At 43.8% G+C, this 22,241-nt stretch overlaps 1 protein-coding gene across 1 annotated transcript in view; it reads right to left on the bottom strand.

The window, feature by feature from the left end:
- Nucleotides 1-22,241, bottom strand: part of cntnap3 (contactin associated protein family member 3) — a 269,897-nt gene that overhangs the window by 64,241 nt on the left and 183,415 nt on the right. Inside the window, exons 12-16 of the mRNA XM_079805074.1 lie at nucleotides 12,233-12,352; nucleotides 8,727-8,924; nucleotides 6,372-6,528; nucleotides 4,137-4,264; nucleotides 3,789-3,959 (exon numbers count right to left, since the gene is read on the bottom strand). Of these exons, the coding sequence (XP_079661200.1) occupies nucleotides 3,789-3,959; nucleotides 4,137-4,264; nucleotides 6,372-6,528; nucleotides 8,727-8,924; nucleotides 12,233-12,352 (774 nt within the window). The remainder of the gene's footprint in view (nucleotides 1-3,788; nucleotides 3,960-4,136; nucleotides 4,265-6,371; nucleotides 6,529-8,726; nucleotides 8,925-12,232; nucleotides 12,353-22,241) is intronic.

Raw genomic sequence — 22,241 nt, 5'->3', positions numbered from 1 at the left:
TTTTGAAAGAAGAGTATCTTGTGAAAGTCTCACAACTGTTTTCAACATTGATAATAATCAGAAATGTTTCTTGAGCAGCAAATCATCATATTAGAATGATTTCTGAAGAATCATGTGAGTAATGATGCTGAAAATTCAGCATTGATCACAGGAATAAATTGCACTTTATAACATATTACAATAGAAAATAGTTATTTTAAATTGTAATAATATTTCAGAATATTACTGTTTTTACTGTATTTTCAAAATCATAAATGCAGCCTTGGTGAGCAAATCTCCCTGACCACCACAGTCTTTTAAACTCCATTCAAAGTTTTCAAACAAGGCTTTGTCAAGTCAACAAGTTGAATTGCTCACAGCTATATGCATTTCAATTCAGTTTAATTATATATCCTTAGATTCAAGTGTTTTCTACCTTAATTCAAATCCAGAAAGAGAACTGTAAGGCCTTCTCAATCCATCTCTGAATGGTGTACAACCTTGATATGAAAAAACTCTTTTTTTGCAACAAAAATAAAATAAAGTCGTGGAACGACATGATGGCGAGTAAATCACCATTCTCAGATATCAGATGCTACTGTTTTTTTTCTCATCCGCTTCTTTGAAACGAACTTCCTCCGAGTTCACGTCCTACATGAGCGGCCTCAACAGGCGCCCAACTCAGTCAGAATATAATGAGAGGTTAATTGAGCTCTTCCAGCCAAAGGATTTGTCATTATAAAGGAACAAGCGGCCGGGCGCTGTAAGGTCTTCACATACTCTATTCTCATCCATCACATGAGCCCATTACGTCCAGGAATTTAACAGCTCTTTTATGCAGTTAAAGAGTGGCGTAATAGACAGGGACCATGTGGCGGAGGGGTATAATAAAAATCTAGACACACACCCAGAGGACATGGATTTATAGGGTTCGGATGAACAGCAGACAGATAGTGCTAATCTAGCAGCAGTCTAACTAGATTTTACATTTTCAGATGGAAATGAATATGGTGTTTGTGCATATTTGTGTTCTGGGTGATTGTTTGTGTTTTGTAATGCGGTTGTTCTGTCATTTTCCAGTTTGTTCATAATCTGTGTGATTTTTTCAGCTGTTTTATGGTCGAGCGAAAAGAATATTATATTAAAAACTCCCAAAGCATCCATATACTGTATATTACTTTTACAGCTGAAACAGTAAAAATATTTCTATATTTTTAAACATTTGAACCCTTGGGATTATTAGCGTCATGCAAGAGCTACAGGAAGATGCATGATTCGGGGAACAAAAACATACACTATCCTTTCATACTTCGGTTTATGCCTTCAGATCGCTGGGAGTAACAGTAATCGAGATGCTTGACTTAGCAAACACTGCTAATAAAATGTCCGAAGGTCTTAAATTGATCATGTAGAGGGAGTTTCACTCTGAGCGCATTGTAAACCAGTGGAGCACATCTCTACATATTGGTTCAACAGCTATTCTGCGGTAATTTCCCTGGAGAAAGCCTTTTTGCGATGTCTATATTTTCAGCTGACAGCTTCTCTGGATTATTTCTCCCTTTGGTGGATAAACAAATACTCAGCAATGTCGACACTCAACACACGTATGTAACCCCATGCAAACATACACATGACCACACACACACACACACGCACAGTTCATCTGCTTGTCTCGGTCCCTAGATCATCACATATTGATTCTGTCGAGTGTTTTTTCCTGCAGGGGCAAAAGAAAAAAAGAAAAAACTATATATATAATTTTTCTATTTTTTATAATTTTGTTTATATATATATATATATATATATATATATTTATTTTTTTTATTTTTTTTTAATGGAAGAAAGTTTTTACTATTTAATTGGAGTAGTTAAAGTAATATATATGGATGCATTACATGAGAATTGGGAGAGAAGAATTGGAGGGGATCTATCTATCTATCTATCTATCTATCTATCTATCTATCTATCTATCTATCTATCTATCTATCTATCTATCTATCTATCTATCTATCTATCTATCTATCTATCTATCTATCTATCTATCTATCTATCTATCTATCTATCTATTCTGTCTGTCTGTCTGTCTGTCTGTCTGTCTGTCTATATATTAATAAACATACACACACACACACACACACACACACACACACATGTTGGGTTTTCATGTTTTATGGGGACTTTCCATAGGCGTAATGGTTTTTATACCGTACATACCGTATATTATATCCCCCTACACTGCCCCTGCCCCTAAACCTAACCCTCACAGGAGACATTCTGCAATTTTACATTTTCAAAAAACATCACTTAGTCTGATTTATAAGATGTTTTCCTCATGGGGACCTAAAAATGTCCCCACAAGGATGAGGATTTCGGATATTGCTATCTTTGTGGGGACATTTTGTCCCCATAACGTGATGATTACCAGTCCACACACACACACACACACACACACACACACACACACACACACACACACACACACACACACACACACACACACACACACACACACACACACACACACACACACACACACACACACACACACACACACACACACACACACACACACACACACACACACACACACACACACACACACACACACACACACACACACACACACACACACACACACACACACACACACACACACTTTTTGGGATGCCTGCCTTTACATGCACATGGCTTTCCACAAGGTTTAGGAGTGTGTTTATGGGAATTTTTGACCATTCTTCTAGAAGTGCATTTGTGAGGTCAGGCACTGATGTTGGACGAGAAGGTCTGGCTCGCAGTCTACGCTCTAATTCATCCCAAAGGTGTTCTATCGGGTTGGGTTGAGGTCAGGCCAGTTCCTCCACACCAAACTCACTCATCCATGTCATTATGGACCTTGCTTTGGTCACTGGTGCGCAGTTATGTTGGAACAGGAAGGGGCCGTCCCCAAACTGTTCCCACAAAGTTGGGAGCATGAAATTGTCCAAAATGTCTTGCTATGCTGAAGCATTAAGAGTTCCTTTCACTGGAACGTGAGGCTTGGATGAGCTGCTCGTCCATGGAAACCCATTCCATGAAGCTCTCTCACTGAGCTAATCTGAAGGCCACACGAAGTTTGGAGATCTGTAGCTATTGACACTGCAACTTCTGCACACTGTGCACCTCAGCATGCGCTGACCCCGCTCTGTGATTTTACGTGGTCTACCACTTTGTGGCTGAGTTGCTGTTGTTCCCAATTGCTATTACTTTGTTATAACACTACTAACAGTTGAGCGTGGAATATTTAGTAGTGAGGAAATTTCCCGAATGGACTTATTGCACAGGTGGCAACCGATCACGGTACCACGCTTGAGTTCACTGAGCTCCTGAGAGCGACCCATTCTTTCACAAATGTTTGTAGAAGCGTCTGCACACCTAGTGCTTGACTTTATACACCTGTGGTCATGGAAGTGATTGGAACACCTGGATTCAATGATTTGGAGGGGTGTCCCAATACTTTTGGCAATATAGTGTATATATAAAACACTTATTTCATAATAGTATTTATATTATATTATATATTTATTTTATTAATACCATCATTAAATAAAGGCAGCACAACAAATGCTAGATGCATAAAATGTTTGCTTTGAGAATGAGCTTTTCTTTTATGACAAGATTCTGGGTGTACTTAATTATAACGTGACAATACCAAACATCACAAATACCAAAAAATCTTAAAGTCTGTGGTTTTTATTTCGGGGTGAAATGTCTTGTCAGGTTTTGAGAGATTCACCTGTAGAGGAATAAGGCAGAAGGTCGAACACACTCACAGCTCAGTTCGATCCGAATGAAGTCTTTGATCCCCAGGTTCTCCAGGAACACTCCTGATGAAGAGCTGGTTTTAAACAGGAAGGAGATATCGGCGCTCAGCTCCCCGTGGAACGTGGGAAAGTGCAGATACGATGTCTCCTTGTTGAAGTAGGCAGCGTTCCAGAAGTTACCTGGAGAAAACATTTACAGTGGCACATTTATATAGTTCGCCGGGAACAACGTCATGGTTTTCATTAGGCGCAACTGCACGTGGGTGCCAATCTATCCAGAGCCGGTCTGACAGGATGACAGATTAAGTGGTTGCAGTGTGATTAGAGCGGCTGATATTAAATCTGTGCGGTACTTACTGTCTCCGTAACACTGCAGGGGACCCACTCTGTAGGCCGCTTCTGAACCGGATCTGCTGATGTCACCCACAGCCAGCGCTGCAACCGGCAAATGCTCTTTATGGGACAGCAGCCCGGAGTCATTAGACCTTTCAAACATCACAAAACAGCATGTTTGTACCAGTTGCGCTATATATACATACATATTATATATACACTCACCTAAAGGATTATTAGGAACACCTGTTCAGTTTCTCATTAATGCAATTATCTAATCAACCAATCACATGGCAGTTGCTTCAATGCATTTAGGGGTGTGGTCCTGGTCAAGACAATCTCCTGAACTCCAAACTGAATGTCAGAATGGGAAAGAAAGGTGATTTAAGCAATTTTGAGCGTGGCATGGTTGTTGGTGCCAGACGGGCCGGTCTGAGTATTTCACAATCTGCTCAGTTACTGGGATTTTCACTCACAAACATTTCAAGGGTTTACAAAGAATGGTGTGAAAAGGGAAAAACATCCAGTATGCGGCAGTCATGTGGGCGAAAATGCCTTGTTGATGCTAGAGGTCAGAGGAGAATGGGCCGACTGATTTAAGCTGATAGAAGAGCAACTTTGACTGAAATAACCACTCGTTACAACCGAGGTATGCAGCAAAGCATTTGTGAAGCCACAACACACACAACCTTGAGGCGGATGGGCTACAACAGCAGAAGACCCCACCGGGTACCACTCATCTCCACTACAAATAGGAAAAAGAGGCTACAATTTGCACAAGCTCACCAAAATTGGACAGTTGAAGACTGTCAAAATGTTGCCTGGCCTGATGAGTCTCGATTTCTGTTGAGACATTCAGATGGTAGAGTCAGAATTTGGCAGAACATGGAATGAGAACATGGATCCATCATGCCTTGTTACCACTGTGCAGGCTGGTGGTGGTGGTGTAATGGTGTGGGGGATGTTTTCTTGGCACACTTTAGGCCCCTTAGTGCCAATTGGGCATCGTTTAAATGCCACGGCCTACCTGAGCATTGTTTCTGACCATGTCCATCCCTTTATGACCACCATGTGCCCATCCTCTGATGGCTACTTCCAGCAGGATAATGCACCATGTCACAAAGCTCGAATCATTTCAAATTGGTTTCTTGAACATGACAATGAGTTCACTGTACTAAAATGGCCCCCACAGTCACCAGATCTCAACCCAATAGAGCATCTTTGGGATGTGGTGGAAAGGGAGCTTCGTGCCCTGGATGTGCATCCCACAAATCTCCATCAACTGCAAGATGCTATCCTATCAATATGGGCCAACATTTCTAAAGAATGCTTTCAGCACCTTGTTGAATCAATGCCACGTAGAATTAAGGCAGTTCTGAAGGCGAAATGAGTATGGTGTTCCTAATAATCCTTTAGGTGAGTGTATATATATATATATATATATATATTAGGGATGTTCCAATACCTCTTTTTCCCTCTTTTTTCTCTTTTTTTTTTAGTACAATACCTGTATTTTCATTGCATTTTTAATTTATTACTAATACTTGGCAGAGGAACCAAAATAATATGAATCAAATGCAGATTTCCTTCAGTTATTTTCATGCCTAATTATGCCTGTTAAAATGTATCGGAGCTACTGCTACTTTCACTGTTCGTATTATTCCTCTATCATATTTTATCTGTAATTTAATAGCACAGTGAATATTTAGAGCTGCTCCAGCAGGGCTCAACCAGTCAAGAGCAGTGAGTGATTTTCTGTCTTTTGTTGTTAGATTATCATTGAGGAAAAATACAGCAGTTATGTGCTCGTATCCAACACGGTACAAACATGTTTTCTTTCACTTAAGTTCACTTAATAACCGACTATACTTCACAAGGATACTTGCCTATACGGGCATTTTGACATCATTTTGTGTGACATTAGAGAGAGAACTGAATTCAATAGGCTGTCTGAAGCTTAGTTTATACTCGACTTTATACATTTTATAAGCTCTTCATGAGTCGACAGCTGGCATCACATGTAGGCTACTCACACGCAACGAGCGCATTTAGCCCAGCAAACAGCATGGCTTTGGATGTTAGGTCTGTTGCCAGGTTTTTTGTATCTTTCGTTTTGGTGTTAAAAATGACAGCATGAATGCTAAGCGAACTAGGACTAAATGTGTCATTTATTTTTTTGGTCTGGACCAAAAGAGCCAAGACAACCAAACTTAATTTATTAAGGATTTCATGACGTCTGAAGACAGTCTGTTGTTGTACCACTCTTTGCTGTCGGCGTCACAGTTACAGAAGTGTTCAGGATGCACACAGTTATCCTGCAGCCCACAGGCACACTGCTGGCTGCCCGGGACCGCTCCGCCCCAGTACATGTGCGCTTCACCCGTCCTGCCCACCCACCAGGTGAAGGGGGTGCCATCTGCAACAACAACACGAACACAGAGCGTCCATAATGAGACTGATGCAACCGCTATACAAAATGATGCTTAGACACTGAAATGAGAAATTAGACATTATAAAAGGAAGGTTTTTGGAATAAAGCACACCCAGAAGAAATGTTATGGCTCAGAGGTTGCTCTTTTATGAGATAATACTGAGTTCTCAGTGATGTTTCCATTACCAACTTTGTCTCAGATGTTTCTACTGAAGCTCCTCAAAAGAAATAAAAATAGACAAATGAGTCAATAGCTCATATAATTTGACCCTGATTTGGATGAGATGTCGGAGTTTTGATTGCAGATTTGTTTGGGTTCTTGTCTAATCGGAGCACAATTAGAGTTGAGGTTCTCTTGAGAAACGTCTGAGAATCAGGAAATGAGATGTTCCTACTGAAGTTCTACAAAATAAATAAAAACAGACACAAATGGGTCAGTAGTTTAGATCATTTGACCCTGCATTTGATGAGAAATGTTTGAGTTCATAGTGAGTTTTGGTTGCAGATTATGGGGTCTTTGGAGCACAATTTGAGACGTTTTGACACAAAGTGAGATTACTGGAGACTTTTTCACATGAGATACATCTGAGAATCAGGAAATGAGATGTTTTGACTTAAGTTCTTCAAAATAAATAAAAATAGACCCAAATGGGTCAACAGTTTATAGTATTTGACCCTGAATTTGATGAGAAATGTTCGAGTTCCTAGCGAGATCACTGACTTTGGGATCTTGGCAAATCCGAGCACAATTTGAGACATTTTGAGATGATGTGTGTGATTTCTGCTGTCTTTTTCTTGTGAGAAACATCTGAGAAGCTGGAAAGGAGATGTTTCTACTAAAGTTCTTCAAAATAAATTAAAACAGAAACAATTGGGTCAATAGTTGAGATCATTTCACCCTAAATTTGATAAGGAATGTTTGAGGTCATATCGAGATCACTGTCTTTGGGATCTTGGCAAATCTGAGCACAATTTGAGACGTTTTGAGTAGTAAAATGTCTCAAAATAGTATTTGACCATGAATTTGATGAGAAATGTTTGAGTTCATAATGAGGTTTGGTCACAGACTTTGGGGCAAAATTTCTAAACGTTTTGAGATGATGTGCGACATTTTTTGAGACGAAGCAGGAAATTAGATGTTTCTACTGAAGTTCTTTATAAGAAATAAAAACAGACAGGAATGGGTCAGTAGTTTAGATCCTTTCACCCTGAATTTGATGAGAAACGTTTGAGTTCAAAGTGAGTTTTGGTCGCAGACTTTGGGGTCTGTGGGGCACAATTTGAGACGTGTTGTAATTAAATTTGAGAGTACTTTTTCATACGAAAAACATCTGAGAAGCATGAAATTAGAGGTTTCTACTAAAGTTCCTAAAAAATAAATTAAAACGTACACAAATGAGTCAACAGTTCAGATCATTTGACCCTGAATTTGAAAAGAAATGTTCATATCGAGATCACTGACTTTGGGATTTTGTCATATCCGAGCACAATTTGAGACGTTTTGAGATGATGTGTGCGATTACTGTGGTAATAATGTGTGCTCCACATTTAATCTCACTGCCGTCTAACAGAAGTAATTGAAATGTTAAAGAGATCTTGTGTGTGATTTTTCATTTCTAGACTATCCGCACCCGTCGTCCTGTAAATGCATCTGTCCAGGTTTAATCGAGACGAGTGTGTTATTATTTTCATTACCATTCACCTGACATTTCTTAGTTACGCCTGACACCGTGCTCTCCTCGTCTCATCAAGAACTCCGATAATGAGAGAACTAATGGACGTAATTACCGTGGGTGCGGAGAGCGCCGATGTTTCGTGTTTATTTGAGAGACTACGAGAACCGTTATCACCCGACTCGACCTGTGATAGATAGACACCGTACCAAACCGCCCATGACAAACCCACACAAACAAACAAACAAACAAACAAACATGATAAAAGCACTTCAAAGGTACAAATGCACATGAATAATTTACCCTAAAGGTGCCTTTCAATTAATGCAATGCCCAAAAAAGCGGGGGGAAAAATAACTCAATCTAAACTGCCCATAACAAAGAGTATAACAATCAATTTGAGCTGTTTGCTTAAGCGTCATGCGAGCGTCTGCGGATGGAGCGAGGTTTTAATAAGCCTGACCTTTCATATGGAGGGGGCGATCGATATTCCTCATAAAAAGGGCTTACCTGGTGTGTTCAAGAGCCGTGACTTTTTGCAGTGGTAGGAGAGTTCCTGCTCGCAGTATTCCGCCTGGGTAATTATCGCCTGGATCTGCTCCGCGTCGGCGGAATAGTTAAAGTGGGCTAAATGCTGATGTATCCCGGAGGACGTTTTTAATTTGGTGAGCTCCGTGTTGTTGTGTTGTATCACCATCCATGCTTTATCTGCAGGGACGAGAGGGATTCAAACGATGAAAAGGCCAAAATGACACACTGTGCAGACAGTTTTATTTCAGGGGTTTGTCGATTTTCACCCGTGTTTTCAACAGTCACGTGACCTTCAAAAAGGTCACAGGAAGTTCATTTAAGACCTAAAGCATGTGATTAGGTTGGCCATTTCCATAACACCAAAAAGGAGGACACTTTGCGACATTTAGCGAGGCAAGAATAATTGCGTAGGACTCTGGTGTACTCGCTACTACAATACAATTTTGTCCATCATATCGATGGTATCGTGATACAGTGATTCTGAAATAGCCTGCTCTATTCATTGCCAGGCAAATTTGATCTACGATACATCTTGATGTAGACCTATGTGTAACAGAAGAGGCAAATAAGTGTTTGTTCACAGTATTTGTACTTATTCTGCTTACCACTGAGATGAAACTGTCTTGCAAAGTGCACAGTGTCTGAAAACATAACATTTCTAGACTTCTGGAAATAAAAGAAATACATATATAAACAAATAATCTGGCACAGTGCCAGAAAACATAACATTTCACAGCGACATATTATGCAAAATCCATGAAAAGCGCCTCTACTGCTTTTTGATATAAATTTGTGCTCTTTTGTCCATTCCGGATCAAATGAGATCTGACGTTTCGGCATGTTAACGTTATGATATGACGTAGCCAGCACATCGTGGAGGCTTGTTTACGCTTTTAACCAATGATATATCAGATATTTATTTGACACCGCTTTCAGCCAATCATTTGTTTGACCAGAGATTTTACGGCATTAGGCGCTATCCCAATAAAGATTCTAGAGCGGGTTTTTTTAGGCCAATTCAGCGCAACTCCAAAAAGGACGACAAATGAGTGTCCGGCTTGAGGCTGTGCCGGACGCCGGACAGGGGGCTTAAAATCCGGACTGTCCGGCCAAAAGCCGGACGTATGGCCACCCTACATGTGATATCTACTAAAGATGTGTGTTAAAGAATCTTCATCAAGCTTCAAGGTTCATTATTATTGCTGATTATTGATGTTTAATTTTAGGTTCTTTATTAATGATTAACAAAACAGTGTTGTGACCGTTAACAAGAATTAAAACGTAATTTATTAAGAAAGTTTTCATTAACTGAAATAAAACAAACAAAAATAACAATACATAATATCATTAAAATAAAACATTGAAATATTAGATGAAAAAATCAAACTTTATGAATGCGAGACATTTTTTCAGCTGCTAACTGAAATCAAATAAGTTATTAAAAACTATAATTGAAACCTGGAAACCTAATTAAAAATGACAAAAACACACAACAATATTACTAAAACTTGTCATATCTAACATGTTTTATATATAAACTGAAAATATAAAAATACAATTGAACATAAAATGAATGAATTCAACATATTATTAAATACTATAATAGTGTATATAATAGTATATACTAGGGGTGTAACGGTACACGTATTCGTACCGAACCGTTTCGGTACAGGGCTTTCGGTTCGGTGCACGAATGCAATCTTTAACAGTTAAAAGTCGGGTTGTTTTAAGCGCAGAACACACTTCAATCCGAGTTCCCACACAAACATATTAAGTATTCAGTCCATTTTATCACGAAATTCAAACGATAAATGCCGTTTTGACGCTCTTTAATGTGACGTGTCTGATCACTGTATAGGCGCGTCAGTTCAAGCAGCGGCGAGCGAGTGAACGCGATCATCTCTTCCTAAAGAATAAACATGAATGAATATCTTAAGGTATGTTGAGGATACATTACAATTTACTGAAACGTATCATGTCGTGTAATCTCTCAATCGGTGTTTCAACGGTGGAAAGACGTCAATAAAACAGTTTGTAAACAACGTCACGTAGCATCACATTTACCTCTGAAGTCATTCAGTGTCCACAGCTGTGAGTTCACTAGAGAAATCAACTCTTTCACGAAATATATGCTCTATATTAGCCTATATATTCATTATATTCTACTTAACCTGTTAGTGATGTCTTGATTATTTCATGTATGTTTAAATAAACATGTCATGAAAATGACAGCCACTGTGTATAAATTATTATATTTCAACAACGAATTGGAGAAAAAACATCATTTTATAATTAGATTTAGAATTTAATGCAAAAAGTTTTTGTGAAGTTTACATGTTTGCATACAATGTGTTATTTGAGTGTTGATTATTATATCTAAACATAAATAGCAACTGAATTTAGGCTAATAGTTTGGGTTCTGTCCTTTAATATTATAGTAGTGTGCGAGTAAGGGCTCCCTATATAGTTTACAGCATTATCTTTAAGAAACTTTTAGTTATAATTGAATTAATTTAAGGACAGACACTTTTTTTCTCTCGGTAAAACCAAAGCGAACCGTGACTTCAAAACCGAGGTACGTACCAAACTGTTAGTTTTTTGTACCATTACACCCCTAGTATATAGTAATAAAAATGTATATACTATTATAAATAATACAATTATTAGTATACGAACAATTATTTTAAAATGAAAACATATAAATGAAAACCAAATTGAATATTAATAAATACTATAGTAGTATATTAATAATACTAAAATAATGCTAATGTCAAATATATGGAAGCTTGTTTCCTCCACGGAATAAAACTATTTCAAAGATAATTGCAACTTTTCATTTCTCGGTTTTTTTCCCTCTGAATTCTGACTATATATCTTGCAATTGCAAGTTTATATCACGCATATAGGAGAAAAAAAATCAGAATTGTGAGATAAAAAGTTGCAATTACCTTTTTTATTTCTTATTCAGTGGCAGAAACAAGCTTCCAGAGAAATATGATATTGAATGAAGAAAAAAAGGAACCATTGGGAATTGACTGGATGAGAAATAGGAAAGTAATTTTAGAAGTGGTTATGAAAAAACGTATGAAGTAAGACGATCATGCACACTAAGACGAGCAATGTGTACTAATAAGATAGTAAAAGAGTCAGCCTATGGATTTCATTTCGAGTTTGACAACGCAAAAGTGAAGATCTGAAGGTAATGTGGTGGATTTCTAAAAAACCCTAGCACTTCAAACGCTTGTTCTATTGCATCAGGCTGTAAAAGCCTTTTAAAACTTTATTTGTAAGAGCGCCCGTCGCACAGACATGCTCAAAGGTTGATCTGTCGGGTTCTTCTAAAGTGTGTTTCCGCAAGTGTCACAGCTGACTTCCTCCGCGGGGTGTGACGCGGTGCGTGAAGGATCAAAAGCTGTGGATTAAAGTCCCAATTACAGAGTGTTTAAAGAGATTTAATCACTTTGGACACGCTGCGTGAGATTCACCTGACATGTTGCAGTAGATTAGTTGAGGTTTGATGGGGCCGCTTCCATCCACGTCTATGTAGTAAAAGCCAGACGTGTTTCCTTTGTGTTTGTACGCCTCACACGACGCTTCATAAACGGCTGTAAACACACAAGCAGTAGGTTAATCAAACACATGAGACGTTTTCAAAAATGCATGCGTTGAACGATAATGAGGTGAGGCGGTTCTCGTTCAGAACTGTGAAGAACAACAGTAACATACATAAACGAGTGTGCATTCACACCTTCTCTCTACAGACAAAGTTGTGACCAGTTCATGCAACATGTGTGAAAATGCATAAAAACACCATATTTGTGCGTGTTAAATTATGTGTTAAACAGGACGGTAAGATTCCAGTACTCAAGATGCTTTCTGGAGACACTGCCCTTTAAATAGTTAGCTACCAGAAAAATGAGGCCAGGATCTGATTTAAAGGGGTCATGAATTGAGAAATCAACTTTTCATTCAGCCTTTGATATATAAAAGTTCATCGTGATATAAGAATATCCTGTACGTTTCGGAGATGAAAATGTCCTTGTTAGGAATTTAACATAAATAACTTGGGCCTACGTGGAGCTAAGGGGATTGCGCTACTGAGCAAAAAACATGCCGAAGATAGCAAGATATTGCGCTGTGCCTGGTTGTGGAAGAACACAGTCGCTGCATAAGCTTCCTTCGGATTCTAATATTAGGAATGTGTGGTTGAACTTTAGTTTTAATGAAGATCCAGCTCACGTGGGGAAGACTTTGCGTTTGTTCCATCATTTCACCGCGGATTCGTTTGTTAACAAGAGACTGGATTTGCAGACATGGATGAGATTACATGAATGAATGAAGCAACACACTAATGTGAGTAAAATTTTTTATATATGTGACAGTATTGCATTGTTACAGATCGTTTGATATCTATTGATTATGTGTACGTGTCTAACTGAGCATAACTTAGCACGCTGTCACAGGCTGGAGAATCCTTTATTTGTGGAGTTGTTGGTTCATTGTGCTGCGATCCGTGATCAGATTGTATGGGCCAGGGCTCGCAAAGCCCAACGTCCTAGGGCTGTATTTTCCAGACCGGCTACCAAAACAAAAGCGATTGAATAACCGGTGAATAACATTCCTTGATGTGCGTTGTTCACTCTCTTGACTTGATATTTGAAGGAAAAATACAATCGCGGAGGTTTTGATCATGCTGATTTGTCTGACTCTGCAGTGAGGCGTGTGTGTGTGTGTGTTTGTGTTAGAGATGCACGGTTCGCTGTTATATCCACCGATCAGGCGGACCAAGTAATAAAAAATAACATTCCAATCAATCGCGGGTGGATGAGAGATAAATCATTGTGTTTGTTTGATAAAGACATTTTGCGAGCTCTGTGGACGAATCATTCCGGTTGTCGTTTTCCCACATGCTTTCAAAACGGTTCCTCACGTGTACTTATGGGGGAGCCGAAGCTCATTAAATATGCAAAGCTTATCCAATCATAGCAGTGGGTGTTTACTTCCAAGTTTTCAGTGCGGCACGTTCATTAAAACCGAGCGTTCCATGAGAGAGCCTCAAAACCGGGGCAGAAAATAGCCTTATTCATTACTTATTCATTATGATGTCTTTGAATGTAAAAACCATGTGAACGTCATAAGTTGACCTCAGACAACCGTATAAAAAGGTAAAAAGCCATGACCCCTTTAAATTATATAATTATTTGATCGCATATATTAGTATTTATCTGGCACAAAACAAGGTTGGCAGCATTAAAACTAATATATAAATACACAAATGTACACTAAACACTACTAATAAAACCCTAATTTATATGACTGAATCAGTAGTGGGCAAAACTGCCTTTTCAACCTTTATTCAAATATTATTAAAGGAACACGCCACTATTATTAAAAATAGGCTCATTTTCCAACTCCCCTAGAGTTAAACAGTTGAGTTTTACCGTTTTCGAATCCATTCAGCCGATCTCCGGGTCTGGTGGTAGCACTTTTAGCATAGCTTAGCATAGATCATTGAATCTGATTAGACCGTTACCATGAGTTTCGATATTTTTCCTATTTAAAACTTGACTCTTCTGTAGTTACATCGTGTACTAAGACTGACGGAAAATGAAAAGTTGAAAAAGGATTTAATATCGAAACTCTTTGGTAATTTTTTTGAGCGAGTCTAACAGTCTAATCAGATTCAATGATCTATGCTAAGCTATGCTAAAAGTGTTACTGCCAGACCCAGAGATCGGCTGAATGGATTTGGAAAACGGTAAAACTCAACTGTTTAACTCTAGGGGAGTCGGAAAATGAGCCTATTTTCCAAAAAAGTGGAGTGTTCCTTTAAAAATGTGTTAAGTATATTCCGTGGCTGTGCTTTGAGAAGATAACACATGATGATAACGCAATGAAACATGACAAATTATGCAATCATTTTTGGCCAGGCTTTCATACAAAGAAATCATGTGCAAAAACAAGAGAGAAACAACTAAATATTAATAACTAATTATGTTGTAGTCAATGTATGCTTTTTCCTGTGAGCTTTTTTTTTTTTTATGCATTTTTTTCAGAGTAAAATAAAAACTAAAGTTGTCATTTGCCTTTTCTTGATAAGTATTTTTGTCAGATAAATGCATTGACCAAGCTTAGTGTTTTGTTCTTCCCTCATATTTAAAAATAAATAAATAAAAAATAATATATATATATATATATAAATATATATATATATATATATATATATATATATATATATATATATATATATATATATATATATATATATATATATATATATATAATATTTTCCTCATATTTTGATAGTTTAACTGAACCTGTAGGTTCATTAAAAATAAATATCCCCTCCGCACGTCACTTTTGACGACTACTGTGGATGTGTTTATCATTAATTGCATCAATAGTTTGCATAAGTCATTTTTCAGCCTACAGTAGTTTTAATAATCGTTTGGTACTGGATAGGACATTTTGTGCATATTTTCATGGCATATTGATCATTTTTATCCCGGGAATGAAAGGAGAATTGAATTCCTCATTATATGAGCCCTGTAAAGAAACCGTATAAAATATAACACAAGGTCAGGTGCTCATTAGCGGCAGAAGTTGAGCTTTACACGCTTATGGATTTACACCAAGTCTTAAATGAAGTGAAAAGGCCTGTTTTGGTGCCGCAAAAGAGTTCGGCTAAAATGAAGCACATGTCACTCAAATATTTAATGGCGGCAGCATGTAAGAGGCTCACACTTGAGCTGTTTTAAAGGGTGAGCGTTATTGAGAGGGACTTGATAGGGCGACCTTATAATTAGATCTCGTATAAAGCTTCTGTCAGTCAGAGGAGCGTTTGGGGGTTTCAAAGGGGAAGGGCATTTCTGCAGTACAGTAGCTGAATATATCTGCACACTCACTGATCTATAATAGCAAATGACCAACACATGTTTTTATTGGTTTTCTATGTTGATGATTTTGTTTGCTCCAGGTGCTTAGACAGATTAAATGTATAAGCCTTGCTATGTCCGTTGAAAATCAGACATACACTTTTCAGAATAACAGTTACTCGTCCTAAAAGAAATGTAATTTATTCTGAAGCAATATTCTCATCGATATTCTATCAGCTATTACTTACTTTTAAATCAGCATATTGGAGGTATTTGTCCCCTTTAATTTTTACCTTTATGAAGTGCATTGTTTTATTATATTTGTTATAATTATTATAAATGTTGTATATACATCGACCAGGCATAACATTACGACCACCTTCCTAATATTGTGTGGGTCCCCCTTTTGCTGCCAAAACAGTCCTGACCCGTCGAGGTATGGATTCCTTTAGACCCCTGAAGGTGTGCTTTTGGAGCCTGTCTCTAGCGGCCAGTCGATGAATTGCAGTTTTGGTTGCCGCTTGCTTCTAAAACATCAACTCTGAGGTCAAAATATTCCCTTTCGTTCAGTCACTACGACGTAACGTTAGTGACTAACGAATGGGGGTTTCGCTTAGAAGCCTATCATCTTCGAGCTTAGAGAAAACGCCCAATGGCGTGCCAATGCCATGGGGCATGCGGAATTTGCATACGTAACTCCGCCTCACCGCGTGAGTATATAAGGAAGTACGTGGCAATATCGCATTATGTTTCTGCTTTCGGAGCCAAGAGGACCTCTTCACTCCTACAGCCTTCTGAGACTTGTCAGCTTCTTCGAGACGAGCAGCTTTCCAGTCGGTGTTGGTGTGACGGCGCGTTCCAGTGATCGCATACTTCCTGCCTGCTGATCTGTGCAGTGGTCTGTCTGACAGCTGGTGTGTGTTTCCCTGGGCGCTTCGGCATCGACTGCAAAGTTTCCTCTCACAAAAGAGCTTGCACGTGACACGTCCTTTTCAGGATGTTTCGTCCGTGCACTTCTGGGTGCGGTAGATCTCTTCTATCTTTCGACGGGCACGAGCGCTGCGTGACGTGTTTGGGCTTTCAGCACGCTCAGGCAGCGCTCGTGGATGACTCATGTTCTCTCTGCGGGAACCTGGCCATCTCGGTGCTACGATCAAGACTCCGTGAATTTCGTGCTGATGCCGGAATGAGAGTCCCCTCTGCCACCCCCCAATCTGCGGTCTCCCCTGGAGGCGGCACTTTGGCTGGTGGCCAGGGTGATCTGAGGGTGACGGTGTGGAACAAAGCTCCGACGCTAGTTCCTCAGCCCACACCCCCCTCTCATGCACCTGACCCGGCCCGTGCTCAAGCGTCTACATCGGGGCCGGCTCCTGCTGTCCCGACTGTGGCGTTTGGCACGGCGGAGGACGAAGAGATGTCAATCGCTGCATCACAAGGTGGGCTGGAGTCATCTGAGGATGATGATTTGGCTGTGCTGCCACCCTCGGGTGCGCCAGGATTGCCTGAGTCGGACCCAGAATTGACAGCCATGCTGTCTCGGGCCGCCGCAGAGCTTGGGTTGGAGTGGAACCCTCAGCCTGAGCGTTCGCGGTTGGACGATTGGTTTTTGGGGGCGGCGCGCTCGGACACCCGTCCGACCGCTCCTCCAAATCCTTTCTTCCCCGAGGTGCATGAAGAGATTGCGCGTTCCTGGAAGTCCCCGTTGTCTTCCCGCGAACGTTTGGCGAACTCTTCCGCCTTCACCTCCCTCGATGGAGCCGCGGCTCATGGGTACACTGGGGTCCCCCCAGTCGAACGTTCTATTGCGATGCAACTGTGTCCTCAGAGCGCTTCGTCCTGGCGTGGTGACCCAAAGCACCCCTCCAAAGCCTGTAGGTTTTCGTCATCCCTGGTGGCGAAGTCCTATAGAGCTGCGGGGCAGGCCGCTGCTTCTTTGCATACCATGGCAACTCTTCAGGCTTACCAAGCCAAGTTGCTGTGTGATATGCACGAGGGGGGGGGCTGACCCAGGACTCAGCAATGAGTTGCGTGCCGTCACCGACCTCGCTCTCCGGGCGACGAAGGTGACCGCACGCTCCCTGGGTCAGGTGATAGAGCGACACCTATGGCTCACCCTGGCCGATATGCGTGACGCTGAGCGAACCTGTTTCCTCAACGCCCCCATATACCAGGATGGGCTATTCGGCGGAGCGGTCGAGAGTTTCGCCCAACAGTTCTCGGCCGCTCAGAAGCAGACTGAGGCTATAAAATACATACTGCCCCGGCGGTCAGCTGCTGCCTCCACCCCACCGCCCGCGCAGTTGCCTCAGCCTGCTCGCCGCCGAGGGCGCCCTCCTGCGGCTCCCTCTACCTCTGCGCCACCCAAGCAGCAGCCTCCACCCGGGCCGCGCAGAGGCAGCCGCAGGAAGGTGTCCCAGTCCGCTCCAGCCCCGCAGCCCGCGAAAAAACGCCAAGCTAAGCGGCGCTCCTGATGCGGACGGCTCAGGGATGGGCATTTCTTTCCAGGAGACGGCAGCAGGGCCGCTCCTTCCCCCGGTGGAGGGCCGGGGGAGAATCTTTTGTTCAGCTGCTGGCCCCCGGGTCAGCAGCACCCTAATGTGGTTAAAGAAAGAACTGAAAACCCCATCCCTGAGCCCCCAGAGATCGGTGACGGCAGTGCGCGCCACCCTCGGGTCTCGCCACTCTCGTCTCTCTCTGTCGCCAGCCCCCTGGCAGAGCAGACCCCAGTGGAACGTGCGTCCTTCCCTGGTCTCCTCTGTCAGGGCGCAGCCGTTAACCGTGCCCCGACCCCGGGACGCCCAACAGCCTCCCCTGTCCGGGCCGGTAACGCTGCCTCGCTGCCCCACCCTGGGTACCTCTGCCGTCCGTATGACCCCGTTGGTGCAGTCTCTGGAAGCGTGGCTTCAGCTTCCGGGGCTGTCCCGCTGGGTTGCGCGGACCGTCAGGCTCGGCTACGCGATTCAGTTCGCGCAGGCTCCTCCCCGTTACAGGGTAGTCCGCTATAACGTGACCGGGGCCCATGCCCCCGTCATGCGTGCGGAGATTGCCACTCTACTGGCGAAGGGTGCGATCGAGCCTGTCCCTCCGGCCGAAATGAAGTCGGGGTTCTACAGCCCCTACTTCATTGTACCCAAGAAAACCTTCGCATCTTGAACCGATCCCTTCACCGGCTTCCGTTCAAGATGTTGACTGCGAAACGCCTTTTCGAATGCGTTCGTCCTCACGATTGGTTTGCAGCGATCGACCTGAAGGACGCCTACTTCCATGTCTCCATCCTTCCTCGACACAGACCGTTCCTACGGTTTGCTTTCGAGGGGCGGGCATATCAGTACGCGGTTCTCCCATTCGGGCTATCTCTGTCCCCTCGCGTCTTCACGAAGATTGCCGAGGCAGCCCTTGCGCCCCTTCGGCAGCACGGGGTCCGCATCCTGAACTACCTTGACGACTGGCTCATACTGGGCCACTCTCGAGAGCAGGTGTGCGGACACAGAGATCTGGTTCTCCACCACTTAGCCCGTCTGGGCCTTCGGGTCAACTGGGAAAAGAGCAAACTTTGCCCCGTGCAGAGGATGTCTTTTCTCGGTATGGAGCTCGACTCGGTCGCCATGTGCGCGCAGCTTACGAGCGAGCGCGCGCAGTCTCTGCTGACTTGCCTCCGTCAAATCGAGAGCAAGAGTGCGGTTCCACTGAAACTATTTCAGAGGCTCCTGGGGCATATGGCATCTGCAGCCGCGGTAACGCAGCTCGGATTGCTTCATATGAGACCGCTTCAGCACTGGCTTCGCGATCGAGTCCCGAGATGGGCATGGCAGTCTGGCACGCTCCGGGTCCAAGTGACTCGGGCCTGCTTACAGACGCTCACCCCGTGGTCGAACCTCAGTTTTCTACGGGCCGGTGTGCCCTTAGAACGAGTTTCCAGGCATGTTGTCGTATCGACGGATGCCTCTGCCACGGGCTGGGGTGCCATGTTCAAAGGACAAGCAGCCGCGGGCTCCTGGACAGGACCCCAGCGCCTCCTGCATGTCAATTGCCTCGAGTTGCTGGCAGTACGGTTCGCCCTGCACCGCTTCCGAGCGCTGCTGAAGGGTCAACATGTGCTTGTCCGGTCAGACAACACGGCCGTAGTAGCGTACATCAACCACCAGGGCGGTCTACGCTCCCGCCGTATGTCTCAACTCGCCCGCCATCTCATCCTATGGAGTCAGAAGCGCCTGAGGTCCCTTCGTGCTGTCCATATTCCGGGAGTCCTGAACCATGCAGCCGACGAGCTCTCGCGGTTTCAGCCTCTCCCGGGAGAATGGAGACTCCATCCCCAGACGGTTCAGCTGATTTGGGAACAGTTCGGCGACGCACAGGTAGATCTGTTTGCCTCCCACGACTCTTCCCACTGCAGCCTGTACTATTCCCTGTCCGAGGGCACGCTCGGCACGGATGCACTGGCGCACAGCTGGCCGCGGGGCCTACGCAAATATGCGTTCCCCCCAGTGAGCCTACTCGCACAGCTCCTGTGCAAGATCAGGGAGGACAAGGAGCAGGTCCTTTTGGTCGCCCCGTACTGGCACGGCCGGACCTGGTTCCCCGAACTCGTACTCCTTGCGACAGCCCCTCCCTGGCCTATTCCTCTGAGACCGGACCTCCTTACTCAGAGACGGGGCGCCCTATGGCACCCGCGTCCCGACCTCTGGAGCCTCCACGTGTGGCTCCTAGACGGGACGCGGCAGGTTTGAGTGGCCTGCCACCTACGGTGGTCGCCACCATCACTTCCGCTAGGGCAGAGTCCACTCGGCATGCCTATGCGTTGAAGTGGAACCTCTCCGTTACCTGGTGCTCTTCCCGCCAAGAAGACCCCTGGAAATACCCGATCGGGTCCGTGCTTGAGTTTCTCCAAGAGGGGCTGGAGCGAAGGCTGTCTCCCTCCACCCTCAAAGTATATGTGGCCGCAATATCTGCCCACCACGATCTCTTGGAGAACAAGAAGGTAAGTCAGCACGACCTGGTCATCAGGTTCCTGAGGGGAGCGAGGAGACTGAATCCTCCTCGCTCTCCTCTCGTACCCTCTTGGGACCTCGCAGTAGTGTTAACTGCTCTGCAGAGACCTCCCTTTGAGCCTTTGCGGTCGGTTGATATTAAGTTCCTGTCTATGAAGATGGCTCTGCTGACCGCATTGGCCTCAGTTTCGGTTGACGAAGCGTGCCTGGAGTTCGGGCCGGCTAACTCTCACGTGATCCTGAGACCCCGGCCTGGATATGAGCCCAAGGTTCCCACCACTCCGTTTAAGGACCAGGTGGTGAACCTGCAAGCGCTGCCTTTGGAGGAGGCAGACCCAGCCTTGGCATTGCTCTGTCCAGTACGCGCCCTCCGCGCCTACGTAGACATGACGCAGTGTTTCAGGACCTACCTCAGACCAGCTCTTTGTCTGTTATGGTGGAGAGCGGAAGGGAAGTGCTCTCTCAAAGCAAAGGCTGTCTCACTGGATAGTGGACACCATTGTTTTGGCTTACCAGCAGCAAAGTAGACCATGTCCCCTTGGTGTGAGGGCACACTCCACTAGGAGTGTGGCCTCCTCTTGGGCTTTAGCGCATGGGGCCTCGCTAGCAGACATCTGCAGAGCTGCAGGCTTGGCGACACCTAACACATTCGCCAGATTCTACAGTCTCCGAGTGGAGCCAGTGTCCGACTATGTACTCGCCCCCCCGAGGGGCCGGTAATGGACCAGGCTCAGGTGTCTTCGCTTGCTCGCCATTCCACTCCACGGACTGGATACGTGCAATTTTTCCTCAGGTGAGCTCCCCGAGAGCCCTGAGCTCCTCCAGCACTGTCGACTATCAGTTCAGTCTGCCCTTTCGAGCCCAGACCCTCATGTCCGGCCAGGTGCCCCATGTGAATGGTTCCCCTCCGGCGACCCCCACATGTGTATTTCACCGTAAGTCTCCGCAGTGAGCGGGTTTCTTCCCTTGGCGTGTCCCCGCCACCCCTAGGGTTAAAAATTCACCTTCGGCTGGTACCCTAGAGATCTTCCATATGCACCCCTAAGCGGGTCATATGTGTCTCTTAAGTCCTCCCCACGGGTAGGCATCTTGGCATTCCCTCACTGGGATATGCTTCCCAGTGTACCTTGGTATTCCTGTGTTAAGTGGGAGTCCTTCGTCCGTATTAGTCTTACGACAGGGTACTCACACTTACGTAGGGCGCTGGAAACCAGCTGAGTGGCGGGATTATATTGGGACCCCCATTCGTTAGTCACTAACGTTACGTCGTAGTGACTGAATGAAAGGGAACGTCTCGGTTACGGATGTAACCCTCGTTCACTGAGGAGGGAACGGAGACGTAACGTCCCGTTGCCACTTCAGCTGTGCTACCTGGAACGCAGGAGTTCAGTCTTGGCTCCTCAAGCAGGTAACATAATGCGATATTGCCACGTACTTCCTTATATACTCACGCGGTGAGGCGGAGTTACGTATGCAAATTCCAAATGCCCCATGGCATTGGCACGCCATTGGGTGTTTTCTCTAAGCTCGAAGATGATAGGCTTCTAAGCGAAACCCCCATTCGTTAGTCACTAACGTTACGTCTCCGTTCCCTCCTCAGGGAACGAGGGTTACATCCGTAACCGAGACGT

Source organism: Gobio gobio, assembly GCF_949357685.1.
Source record: "Gobio gobio genome assembly, chromosome: 22".
NCBI lineage: Eukaryota > Metazoa > Chordata > Actinopteri > Cypriniformes > Gobionidae > Gobio > Gobio gobio.
This window is presented reverse-complemented; position numbering and strand designations above follow the sequence as displayed.